Genomic DNA, 14,211 nt, shown 5'->3' on the forward strand with positions numbered 1-14,211 from the left:
TATTTAAATAAAATACTAACCTCGGTTTCTTTACCATATAATTTAACAATATTTACATAACGTGTACTAACCTCGGTTTCTTTACCATATAATTTAACAATATTTACATAACGTGTACTAACCTCGGTTTCTTTACCAAATAATTTAACAATATTTAAATAAAATACTAACCTCGGTTTCTTTACCATATAATTTAACAATATTTACATAACGTGTACTAACCTCGGTTTCTTTACCATATAATTTAACAATATTTACATAACTTGTACTAACCTCAGTTTTGTTACCATATAATTTTACAATTTGTACATAACGAGTACTAACCTCAGTTTTTCTATCAAATAATTGACACTATTTATATACTAACCTCGGTTTCTTTACTAAATAATTTAACAATATTTGTATAACGTATAGTAACCTCGGTTTCTTTACCATATAATCTAACAATATTTACATAATGTGTACTAACCTCAGTTTTCTTTTATCTTATAATGTAATAATATTTATATAACGTGTACTAACCTCGGTTTCATTACTAAATAATTTAACAATATTTACATAACGTGTAGTAACCTCAGTTTCTTTACAATATAATATAACAATATTTAAATAAAAACACTAACCTCGGTTTCTTTACCATATAATTTAACAATATTGACATAACGTGTACTAACCTCGGTTTCTTTACTAAATAATTTAACAATATTTACATAACGTGTACTAACCTCGGTTTCTTTATCATATAATTTAACAATATTTAAATAACGTGTACAAATCTCAGTTTCTTTACCATATAATTTAACAATATTTAAATAACGTGTACAAATCTCAGTTTCTTTACCATATAATTTAACAATATTGACATAACGTGTACTAACCTCGGTTTCTTTACTAAATAATTTAACAATATTTACATAACGTGTAGTTACCTCAGTTTCTTTACAATATAACAATATTTAAATAACGTGTACAAATCTCAGTTTCTTTACCATATAATTTAACAATATTTATATAACGTGTACTAACCTCGGTTTCTTTATCATATAATTTAACAATATTTACATAAAATACTAACCTCTTATTCTTTACCATATAATTTCACAATATCTATATAAAACACTAACCTCGGTTTCTTTACCATATAATTTAACAATATTTAAATAAAAACACTTACCTCGGTTTCTTTACCATATAATTTAACAATATTTAAATAAAAACACTTACCTCGGTTTCTTTACCATATAATTTAACAATATTTGAATGATTGAGATGCTTTAATGTTGTAACTTCACGGTTTAAATCTAGTAGGTTATATTTAGATCTATCTTTTATAACTTTAGCAGCTCTCTGCTCCCCCGTTCTCTATAATAAAATAAAAGACTGCCAATTATTTTTTAGACGTTGGGGGAGAAATTTGGCATAGGTTCGTTGCACGCATACAAACTGTGATTTCACAGATTTTCTATGGTGACAATGATACAACAAAAGCCAAGAGGAGTGGGGACGGTAGGGAGGGTGGTAGGGTATTAATAAGTCAAATTTTACCTTATCGAAAGCTTTAAACACCACAGAGGAAGCACCGGATCCTATACGTTCATAATATATTAAACTAGGTGTTTTAAATACTGAATCAGAAATCATATCTTATGATACTTTCACTAATATGTTGATGAAAATATGCCTTTTCCGTTAATTCTAAAAATATAAATCATATGATAATGATTAAGCATTGGTCACAAGTTACTGTTTTCATCAAGGATTACAATAAATCTTATAAATAAAATCGATTCATTTAATCCACCACAGAAAAAATTAAGGTGAAGTTTCCAATCTTGGACTTGTTTTTTTTTTATTCTGGAGTCTGAGTTGGAAGCTTTGGATTACCAACAATTCCTACGAAAAGCATCGTTTTAATTTGACAGTTGAATATTTCCCATTAACTGGAATAAGCAAAGAAACCCTGTGCAAACTTATTAGATTTCAGTAAGTTGGGACTCGAATAAATGAAGGTCGTTTCCTCTGTAGCTGGGGGCTACATTAACTGGCCAACTGGTCGTAAAAATTTTTGCAACAAAGCTAGGTTGTTTCTCGATTTCAACGGGAAATGCTATTCTTGGACATTAGCCTCGACATTAAATTGGGTAATTTACGAGTTTTCGCCATAAAGGAAAGTACGAACACCGGCATTTTAGTAGGGGTAGTACCCGAGTCTTCGAAAACTCGAAAAACCTCAAAATAATTAAATATTTCAAACAAAGAATAAATATGCAATTGATTTAATCATAATTAAAGGAGTAATTTATGTATTTGATCAGTGATGCAGGTAAGGGGGGCTGACATGGAAAAAGCGTCTAGTCGTTCGGATGGGAAAATAAACCGAGGCCCCGTGTGCCACAGGCTGTGCACGTTAAAGATCCCTCGACAGTTTGAAATCGAAAAAGAGCAGGCTAATGCCACTGTCCTGGCAAATTTCCCTCATTGTGTCCTGCATGGCGTTGCCCGTCTTCATTAGCCCACATGGTGCAGAAAAGTAGGACGTATTTCATTTTGTATTTGATGATTTTGTAAAATGTATAATATGCTATTGCGTTAGTGTGGATAACCTTGTGTTTAATAATAGACTACGTGTCGTATTTATGACTAGGTTAGTCTCAATGTTTGTTCTGAATAGTCAGTCGCTATTTACTTTGTTTTAGTTTTCATAGAATTCAGCTTTAATATATTTACGTCATTGTATGTCTATATTAGGTAATATAATTTTCATTGGTCCACGTGACCTTTTGTTGCTCCTCGTGTTAAATCGCCATATTCATTCAGAAGAGTCGCCTTCAACTTTCGCAGACATATTGATAATAATTTAAGGTCTAGAGACAAAACCCTTCAGGTACCTATTATATTTTGTTTATAAATGTATTGAGCATATTATTATAGCCTAGTGTACATGTGTCAATGCGTTTTCTATGAGTATTTCCTGTTTAAAGTGTCAGAATTGTCTAGTTTGCATTTCATAGACACAATTTTCCTGTCCGCTAAGATTTATTGTATATTTCTTAGTTATACAACGTATTTTCATAAGTCTCAATATATTGTCAGTTTCATATCTGTATTGTATTCAATATGTTAGGTAGGTAATAAGAGAATGGAACTTATAGAGCCAACTTGTGTGCGTTGATCAGTTAAGTGTAGTCTGTAGTCTTGCTAAACGAGGTTACGTGCCTTTAGTTGGTATTGATTCTTATCAGTATAACTTTTCTCTTTTCAGAATAAAATTTTATTATTTCTGTAACATAATTCTGCTTGGAATAAAAGACATTACTGGAAGTTTGTCTTATCTAGAACCTTCTTCGCCCCCTAAGGATAGTCTGGAACAATGTTTACCTGCACTAGACCCTGAATATTCATTTTAAAAAAAACTCATATGTTTTGATCTCCTTTTGAAGCATTGAAGTTTACGAATAAAATCAAATAAGGCTGTATATTGACACTGTTCTGACTAGCCAGGTGGAATGTACTACTCTGGGCCCTCGTATAAAATTGTATGATCAGCATTAAGATCATATTCCTTATGCAACGGTACGATTATCAAAGTAACTAGTACAAAGTCATTCGAAATCCCTGGGAAATCTTTAGGCCTACACATTGTCAGGTTTTCTTATTGCACTCTCATGTATATCACATAGTATGTACAAACTGACAACATCCTCGAAAAACGTACCTTAATTAGGACTCGAAACACATGTATTAATCAATACTCGTAGATGAATATATTGTACGGGATGAATTACTGAATAAAACACAAATTGAATGAGTACTCACACTATAGTATGCTAACGGGCTATGTCATTCGATTCGATAAAAAGCGCCAAAATGTGTAAGTGGTTGTACAACTATGAGCCCTTACTTTGATAAAAAAAAAAATGAAACACACACACATTATTTCTCTATGATATTCTAGTTTAGTGTTATAATACACGAATTCCAAAAATAATGTTTGCCACTATGATATATAAGTAATAAATATAATATACAATACATAATAAGTATTTTAACATCCAACCCTCTTGAATGGTGACTTCAATTTCATAATATGCACAGTTTTTAGATTCTGTGAGTTTATTGTGTAAACAGTCTAATTATAACGAAAGTTTGGTCTAATTTTAATTAGTCTGTTACAAAATGCGTACAATTCAAAGAACAACTGTATATCTAAGTAAATTTTATTTCATTTTGGGTTTCTACAAAAGAAGTATGCCTACCCTCCAGCTGTCGTGTCCCTACTTGACTAAAGAAAGGTGCTGGGGAACCGGCGAGTATATAATATGAATGAAAACAAAATCCAACACTTGATAATTATAACTAAATATATTTCAATTCAACATCTGTAATTATCATCGTCTATTTCCGTATGAAACGGTATACCGTTAATCTAAAGCCAAAATTCATTTACTTTTTAAAAGTAGATTTTTGCCGTTTCTTAGCCTGCAAACGCTTGTCGGGGTGGTTATTGATATATACTTTGGTTGACGATTCTTTTGACCAATTAAGATAGTATTTTTATGAACATTTTTTTCAAAGTTTTGACACTTATAATACATTCTTAAATATCTTACAAAAATATGTTTTTAACAATTGTCCTTTATATCGAATATTTCTAATTTATTACTGGTACCAAATATATCTAATTATCTAGATTTTGTACTTACTGTAAAATTTACATCCATGAATGAAATATTTGAAATAATGTACGCCTTTATATTAGAAGACATGAATGGACATTTTTTTTTTAGAATATTATGTTAGAAATTTCGAATTCTTCTCTTGAGAATAGCTACTTATGCAATGCAAAATTTTATATTTGCGCAGTACATATACACAAATCATATCTTGACCATGAAAACCTCAATCTACTCAAACTGAAAGTAGACTACAACATTTTATCAACATCCGCTTGACTCTTTACCGCACACAAAACGACTATTTTTAGAATTATTTGAACTTCCGCATTGAAATCTCTCATCATCTCACAAAATCCTAAATTTCAGACATCAAATTCCGAATCTAGACCGACAATTAGTAAAATATAGGCAAGCAAAAAGTCTTGTTAAAAATAGCACGGACTACATCCGTTTTAGTGGTCTCGGTTTCTATCTATATATAACTCTATGATACATTCCTAGACCAAAGGGAGATAACAAGTGAAGTTTATAAAATGTTGGTTTAAGGCCACAGTAATTCTTCATACATGTCAATTAAAGGGTAGTATGCAAATTTTTATCATGAAAAACCATGTAAAGCACTTTAACTTTCCGACTACTAAATAATTAAAACTGCAACTTTGAAGAGCTTTAATTGCTTCAGATTGAAAAACAAGTGGTTGCCTAGCAAGATACGCTGATCAATTTTCAGGATATCAAGATCAATATCTGTAATTTGTGTCAAATTGTAGGCCTACCAAAAATCATAAAATTCTGACATAAAATGTCACCTCTTGCGAATGCACAAGTCACATACAACATAATTTAAGTGTAGGCCCTATTATCAAAATCTGATAAAAATTGTAGACTCTTTGTGTTCTCTAACAAATTTTGAGGCGTAGTCCTTAATTCAAATGCAATAACTTGAAAAACCATTCATCAAAAAGTCACCAAATTTCGAACTTTTCCAAGATCTTATCATTATAAATGGTAAAACCGAATTTCAATAAAATCAGATAAAACTGTAGTCTCTATTGTGTTCACAAACAAATCTCAACACGTTTTTAATTTCCATGTATAACGTATAAAAACATATTGAAGTCGTTACACACATTATTAACATAGTCGTTAGAACCAGAAATAATTTTGTTTGTTCGAAACTTCTATAAACATGGAAATCCGCCATAATAATATATCTTAAAATGTTTAGAATGTTTGGCATTTTCTGCAAATAACACAAGTTTTATACAGGCTTAAATTTTTTTTTGCAGGTAAAAATAATGATTCATCAATTAAAAACAGAAATGTATCACTAATTCGAAATGTTTTGTCTCAGATCGTTGGACTGGAAATATCATGTGGGCTTCTCATTCCCCTAAACCCCAACTGTATTCTATTTTTTTTTTAAAGTTTTCATTTTTGGTGTATAGTTTATACAAATTTGGACACAAAATTTATTCGACCTACATTTTTTTAAGTACGACCATGTTTTCAAACAACTGTGGACATCTTGGCCTATGTTGTTCCGAGGTTCGACCATTTTTTGATCAATTCAGGATGAAGTTCATAAACCAATCTAAATAGATCTGGCATGTCACAAGCAAGGTTTGTCAGAGCGATTTTAATCGGTTAAACCCTTTGACTGGACAAAAATGGTCAAAACTAACTAAAGCGACACTATTTAAAAGTTTAACGCAGTTTTTAAATTAATCCAATTTAATTAATAATATAAAATTTAGATATTAGGATTATGATATTATACAATATTATATCAAACCACAGACTCGAAGGATAAATAAATACATTATAATACAGTATCCATAACTGGTCTAAACCAGTGCTTCTATAGGAGAGTATCTTTTATATCACCTAATACAGAATAGTAAAATAGCTTGCCAGAAAATGTAACATACGCCCACTGCCAGCTGTCAGAAATGTTAACAAAACCTTTAGTGGCTAAATAATGAATATTCAAATAACCTTAAATCATCAATAAGCCAAGGCAAAAACCTCATTAATATATACATGCATATCTAGTTTCATCAAGATTGGATAAAAACTTCAGTCTCTATCGTGCATGCAAGCTTATGCGTTTTTACTAAGTCAAGGGCTATAACTCCGAAACCCTTCACCCGATTGTTACCAATTTTGAACGTGACCGAAATCTCATTGATATGACTATAGGAGGTCGGCCAATGAGGCGCTTTACAGTCGAACATAAAATTTCAAGACAATTGTTTTAAGTTGTTCTATCTGTCAGGCTATATTCCCAGACATTGAGGAAGGTTGCAGGGAGAAATTAGATAAAATCACGAAAGAGTAAGGATATATAGGGGAAAGAGCGGGGTAGGGTAAGGCAAAAGATCGAGGATCCTGAAAGGGGATCAATGCACACTATTATGAAAACAGGCGTCGCTGTTTGATATTGGAGAAATGTATTTGGTGACATGTTAAACAACATTTGTTGGGCATGATTTGTATTTGAAGATTTGTTACCGAAGAAATGTAAAGAGACACATGTGTTTTTTAATGTAGCTTTAATGGTTAAAAAATAGAATTTTGCTTGACAAATTATTGATTTTTATGAACTAATGATCAATTAGTGGAACAAATGTCAAAAATGACCAACAAATGAAGGAGTAGGAATTAAGCAATACGGACTAAGGATTAAGGATTAAGACGACATAATATTGGGCTGTTCGGTCTTACATACCAATGCAGGCGCTTACATGCAATGACATTCTTGACACTACCAGTTTTCAATATTACTATCAAGAAATTGAGATTGAGTGAAAAGGTATTAAGTATTAAAAGATTTGGCTGCCAATTAGATGAGATTACCTAGGCTACATAATAGCTGGTGCTAATGATAATTCTTACTTAGTTGGGTCTGCAACAGTTCGACACAGACTCAGAGAAACGAGAAACAAGAAAATGATATGTTACAAAGGGTGTAAGTTATAGATTCAATATATTACTAATATGAAAGTGATTCACTGTGAAAACCATCTAATTTTTAGTTATGACCACCTTTTTCCGCTTTGAGTTGTTTAAACCCTGACTAACTAGTTTTTAACCGGTCAAAACCTAGGGTTCGGCATTTTCGGAGGTTGATGTGGGTCTTAAATAAATGTAAATAGTCTTCTAAAGTAGACCTACAGGAATGTACAAAAATCGCACATTTCAAAAATACCCCTTTTCCTATCTATAGGTTTCTTTTCTATATATGGCAGATTCTGAAGAAATGACGGTTCGTCATTTTCGATTTCAAACGTGGATAATTCCGGACACACATGAACACTATTACTGAGTAGCTTACCTAAAAAAATTCCAGTTTCTCGGACTAAGGTACGATTGGTCAAACAAATGGCGAATCTGTCCCTTTAAACTGGGTGTTTTAAAGATCAAAGATTTAATAGGCCTGCTACTGAGAGAAACTATTAAATTTGGCGAAATTCGGGTGACGTCAATTATGGAGTGAAAGATTTCTAAAAATGATACTTAACAAATAAATTTACCTTTCTTACTCTAAGACAATTTTTTAATTGTTTCTTGATTTGATCATACTCAAAAAAAACAATTTAACAGTCTTCCGTGGTTGGGGCAATTGGGTAAATGGAATTTAAAAGTGCACCCCACCGAGCTTGCTAAAAGGGAGGTAGGCCCTAAATAGATGGAGGTTGGGAATCAATAACTGTTTTCCTACAAAACTTATATAGTTAAATGATGTAAGAATAGCCTAAAAGGGTAAAAAGTTAACTCACCTTATGCGGTTTGATGTTTATTATGGGTACAATGCCCGTAGCCTATTACCAATCACTATATTTAGCATTTCATAGGGAAAATGGAAATTACACACTAGCCTAACACACGATTTTTGGAGGCGGAAGGATAAACTATTGTTACGACAGTAATTACATGGTGCGTTTACTTTAATTCACGATTAAACTCGACATAGTGGGTTGGCTAAATATTTGCTATCTAGACGCATACAAAAGATTTAGTCACAAAATTTCATGTTGAAAAATGAAAAGATTATTTATCTATTGTTTCGTTTCATCATATATAATGAGAACATTCCAACATTTCCAACAATTAGCGAATATCAGAGAGTATACTCTCTGCGAATATTATCTAGCCTCTATCATTCAGTCCCTCTTTGTCTACGTACACCTTGTCATAGACAGGTATATATACAGATTGGGCGTCGGAGAATAGCGAATATCAAGACTCAAAACGACCAGTCGGAGCAGTCGGAGAAACCAAGACACCTATTCCTATGAATAATGAATTATATTTGTTCACCTTATTCGTTTCAAGCTTCGGATTAGTAGTATCAATAACTGAATCTCGGCTAAGAGATAATACAAATCAACCAGTATTTCGAAAAGGATTTCATAAACAACTTTGAAATGAAATGACTTGAGAGCAATGAGGAAAATTTTGCTAGGACAGCGGCCTACTCTTTTTCGATTTCCAACTGTCGAGGGATCTTTCACGTGCACAGCCTGTAGCACACGAGGCCTCGGTTTATTTTCCTATCCGAACGATTTGACGCTTTATCCATATCAGTCCCTCTAACCTACATCACTGACAGTTGGGAAACCGGGTTGAAAAATCCGAAGGTATTATCTAGACCTATGCCGGAACTGAACCCTGGACCTTCAGGTTAGCCAGCAAGCTTCTAACTCACTGAGCGACCGCGGCTCCCATAAACCATTCACATGTTCACACAATTTCTTCTTTGAGGATAGCATTCCATTGGAGTGTAGTACCATCTAAAATGAATCCGAAATCCGAACTGGCACTATATCCACGAGGTTCAATCCCCCCCCCCCCTTTTTTTTTTCTTTTGTTTTACCCTGAATTTACTGAAAAGCTATCCGCAACCACAATTGTTTGCGAGGAAAGATGCGTTGAGATGATCGTTAATCCTTCAGACTGGAACTTGCAAATAAAATGAGCTATGTTTATGAGTATGTATTTTATAATATTTACATTTCTACTATCACTCCCTTTAATAAACCAGTTAGCCAAACCGGCGTTTATTTTCCAATTACTGTAGTTTGTCACGTTACAATAATGCGTATCGAAAACGAAAACAAGGATTGACCCAAGTTTTTTACCTAGAGTTGGAACGCAATTTTGAAAGGGTTTCTAACAAGTATTTTAAATCAAGCCATATTAAACAGATTCCGTTTTTTATTAGAAGAAATAAAGTGTTAATTTTGCACTTGATTTGAAACATTGGTAGACTAAGTTTGAAGAGAGAAATGATGTTCATTTCGCCGTTAGCCGATTGACGGGAATATCCTTCGTTCTGTAAATAGACTGTACAGGGAGAGAATATCGAACATAAGTAGTACTAGGCCTTTCAATATGGTCGTACTTTCCGCAATTCCATTTCATTCCATGGGAAAGTGCGACCATATCGAAAGGTCCCCAAAAAAGACCTAAACACCCTACATTTCATAAATTCTTACAAAAAAAGACCTAAACAACCAAAAACACCTAAACACCCTACATTCCATCAACCCCCACCCCAAAAAAGAACCTATTCACCCTACATTTCATAAATTCTTACACCAAAAAAAAGACCTAAACACCCTACATTTCATAAATTCTTACACCAAAACACCTAAACACCCTACATTCCATTAATCCCCACCCCCCACAAAAACCTATTTACCCTACATTTTTCATTATTAAAATTAACTCAAATTGAAAAACAGACCACAATTTCTACTCAAATTTTAAACCTTGAAAATGGCAAATAAAATACTAGATCCACTCTTTAAATTATACGATCCGATTCGTTATTCATTTAACAAGAAAAAAGAGGATTATATTATCATCTCACCCACTGTTGGTTCTAAATCCCAATTGAATGATGGTGGCAGAATTACCTTCGAAATATATTCATTATCGAATTGGTTGCTTCTTTCCGATGCTTATTTCAGATGCGATTTCAAAATTAAAGATGGAACTCCCAATGAAAATCGTGTACCACAAACCAACACAACGTTAGAAAACAATTTCTTTCCATCTTTATTTAGCGAGATGGTTTTGGAAGCTGGTTCAAATCCGATAGAAACAATAAAACACCCTGGGGAATTCGATACAATGTTGAAAACAGTTTTCGATTCAGTCTCAGGTTGGATACCCGATGTTGGCGATGGAAGTGTTTTAAAAGAACCGGTAAGAAATCTTGCAAATGATGCTGATTTAGATAGAGTGAGAGTTATTGCTCGAAACACAATAGAAAGAGTAGCACGAGCAGCTAATCACGGATTCGAAAAACGAGTACTTCAGTACAATAATATTGTTGAGAATAATAGGTGGGGTAGTTACGTAAATTGGAAATTATATCCTTTATTCGGTCTGTTGGAACAGTTTCCATAGGGTTACCATATAAATTTCATCTACAAAGAGAAATCAATGATGATAAGATATTCTTTGGAGAGAATGCTTCAAATGCAAAATTAGAAATAACGAATCTCCAACTTTTCATACCCGTAATAACATCATCAACTGAAGTAGAAACGAGAATATTCAACTCATTAACTAAAGATATTGAAATAGCTTTTCTTCATCGTAATACAGTAGGTAGCATGACTTTAACTGGAGAATCCACTACTTGGCCAATCACTAACACTATTAAACCAGCAAGATATTTAATGGTTGGTTTTAAGAACTTACCAGACTCTCAGACGAATAACAATAATGTCTTCAGAGTGGCAATGAACCAAACTCAAGATCCTATAATCCATAAAGTTCAAGTAAGATTAAACAATGATAATTATCCTTTAACAATTAATCCAACCACAAAGGATTATAATGAATTGTATAGAAACTATAAAAACATGTGTGAATTATTTGGAAATCCACCTCAGTTTGAATATGTAGATTTTGCACTTAATCATCCAATCTTCTGTTTTGATCTATCAGCTCACCAAGAAGATCTTTTCAAAACAGGAGTGAACATAAATATTCATATTGAAAAAACACAAGGAGATGTGACCGGGTTTTGTTTACTACTCGAAGAATCAAAACATTTAATTAAAATAGCAGATAGAAGAATGATAAGAATTGAGTAAAAAATACACCCTTTAAAAATGAAAGTAGAAACTTTAGTTATGAAAATAATAGAAGCTATTTAAACATCTTCACCAACTGTAATAACTTTTAATGGTAAAAAAATCAGCATAACTAAAAAACTTATTGATAAATACAAATATTGTAAAGTCAGAGATGATATAGACTTAGAAAGAATTGACACAAATGTAAAAAAAAGGTGAATTTATATTTTCCCTACCTTTAATATTTGCTGGTCTTACCGCGGCGGATGCAATAGCTGGTGGTGCAGCTGCTGGGGTACGTACTGCCAACGAAGATAAAGAAGATAAATACAGTAACAGCTGCCGAGGAACATAGACATAATTTAGAACTCCAAACCTTTTAGATTTCAATTCATTATATATCTACATAACAACACCAGGGCAATCATATTATCAATTTCTCAAAGCTTTAGAATATCTACCAAAGAAAGATGTTCAAGACATATTTCAATATTATGAAGAAAACGAAGAAGAAGTGGAAATAAAAGATATCATAGAAAACTTCATTACATCAAAGAATCCATCTTTCAAACCAACGGATATAAAAGTTTTTCTTACTAAAAATGTTAATGATCTAGACTTGTCTAATATTGATAGCAATCGAAAGAACTTAATAGTGTTTGACGACTGTGTAGCACAAAGAAATCAAGCTGTTCAACAAGAATTCTTCACGAAGGGAAGACATCACAACTGTCACTGCATATACCAATCCCAATCTTTCTACGGAATGGATGCAATATTCATTAGAAAAAATGCAAATTGTTTTTTATTATTCGAATTGAATGACAAAGATTTATCTCAAATCATTCAGTCGATAAATCACGGAATGGACAGAGATACATTTAAAAAGGATTGTAAAGCTCAATGGGGAAACCCAGATGATCATGGATATGTATTTGTAAATACTAGAAAACCTGCGGGGGAAAGAGTTATGATCAACATATGTTCAATTTTAATTTTTTAAAAATGGATAATTGGAATAATATTTTAAAAAGAAATAGAGAATATATCAAAGCTAAGAATAAAATAAAGACCCAAGTTGAAAAAAACAAATTACAACAACTTGGATTAACAGAAAATCTACAAACTCTATTTCAACCAATATTAAAATCTCAAGAGGATATTAAAAAGAAATTAGCTTTAGAACCCACACCTCGTATAGAACCTCATCACCCCAAACCGATTGAATATGGTGGTATTATAATTATGTCCTTAGATGTTATAAATCGTCTTTTTTCAAACCCTGACCCAGTTTTACCAAAAAGCATTTCACCACTCGTTGATGATGAAGGGTTATTGTTTAATGGATTTAGAATAAGATTTAGTGGAAATTCACCAATATTCAAAATCGATACAAAAGATTTTATATACACATTAACAAAAGGGTTAATAGATTTAATGACTGGGGAGGATCCTGGTATTGCCGATTATAAGGATTTAGTAGCATACTCAAAATTTCTAAATGCAATAAGAAAGTCGGGACCCGAAACAAATAGACCGAAAGAAGTTAAACTATATATAAGAGCAATTGAACATGATGATGAATACGAAGTTGACGAAGCGAGTGATTATACTGAAGACAATCCACCAATCATACAAGAAATAGACGAATTGGAAGATATGGTATCTGGACAAGATATAAGGTTTTTATCCGACAACACCGAGGAACTATTTAATAGATTACAAATAATATTAGCGGCAATGAAGGAAGGACATCAATCACACAGACAATTTAATGAAGTGAATTGTATACTAAAAAGACTCCTAGAGAAAGGTATTATAGATCAAAATGATTATAAAGGCGTGATTAAAATGTCAAATAAAGAACAACTATTCGTTATCACCTCAAATAAATCAGACATTAAATTCTCTGTTTACAATTCCATTAGCAATATCAACGAAAAAAATAATCAAATAACAATATCAAAAAAAGGATAGCTTTTGACGTGTGAATCGAAGTTGGCTTTTAAAGTTGCTTCACTCCATAAATGTCTCGATGTAGTTATATCCTTCTGAATAGATTTACCATACAATGAATTACCTAATAATTTCATGCAATTACTACCTACGATATAACCTTCTCGTTTATATTTATTTCTTCGATCTCTCAAAATTAAAATACAATCTCTATATGGTGGAGTTTTAAAATTTTCTATACTATACCATCTAATATTTTAATAATTCGTCCACCGGCTTTAACTATTTCTTGAATATCAACCGATGTTAAAACTTCTGAACAGAAACCATTTCTGAATCTGATTTTAGTGCCAGTTTCCTTATTACCTTCTTTGTTCGTAAAAGTAATTTTATCTTTAGCTGGCATGNGTTGGAAGAACATGTTAGTAGGATATTCAAACCAGACTTTTAAAATAGCCGTTCTAGGTCTAAATTTCTGCTCA

The 14,211-nt window shown here is 32.3% G+C and overlaps 3 protein-coding genes across 3 annotated transcripts in view; 2 read left to right on the plus strand and 1 right to left on the minus strand.

Moving 5' to 3' along the window:
• LOTGIDRAFT_175137 (hypothetical protein) overlaps nt 1-1,641 on the minus strand; it is a gene marked incomplete at both ends in the record, with an annotated part of 12,769 nt that extends 11,128 nt beyond the window's left edge. The window contains 3 exons of the mRNA XM_009055484.1: nt 624-682; nt 1,225-1,362; nt 1,546-1,641. Coding sequence (XP_009053732.1) covers nt 624-682; nt 1,225-1,362; nt 1,546-1,641 — 293 coding nt within the window. The remainder of the gene's footprint in view (nt 1-623; nt 683-1,224; nt 1,363-1,545) is intronic.
• Nucleotides 1,642-10,460: 8,819 nt separating this feature from the next.
• Nucleotides 10,461-11,791, plus strand: LOTGIDRAFT_175138 (hypothetical protein; the record flags this gene model as incomplete). Its single annotated transcript, XM_009055485.1, has 2 exons — nt 10,461-11,037; nt 11,088-11,791. 2 exons carry the CDS (start codon nt 10,461-10,463, stop codon nt 11,789-11,791), a joined length of 1,281 nt encoding a protein of 426 aa, XP_009053733.1.
• Nucleotides 11,792-12,778: 987 nt separating this feature from the next.
• On the plus strand, nt 12,779-13,750 carry LOTGIDRAFT_175139 (hypothetical protein; the record flags this gene model as incomplete). Its single annotated transcript, XM_009055486.1, has 2 exons — nt 12,779-13,229; nt 13,320-13,750. The coding sequence occupies 2 exons, from the start codon at nt 12,779-12,781 to the stop codon at nt 13,748-13,750; spliced, it is 882 nt and encodes a 293-aa protein (XP_009053734.1).
• Nucleotides 13,751-14,211: the final 461 nt, after the last annotated feature.

The sequence above is a fragment of the Lottia gigantea genome, assembly GCF_000327385.1.
Source record: "Lottia gigantea unplaced genomic scaffold LOTGIsca_245, whole genome shotgun sequence".
Lineage (NCBI taxonomy): Eukaryota > Metazoa > Mollusca > Gastropoda > Lottiidae > Lottia > Lottia gigantea.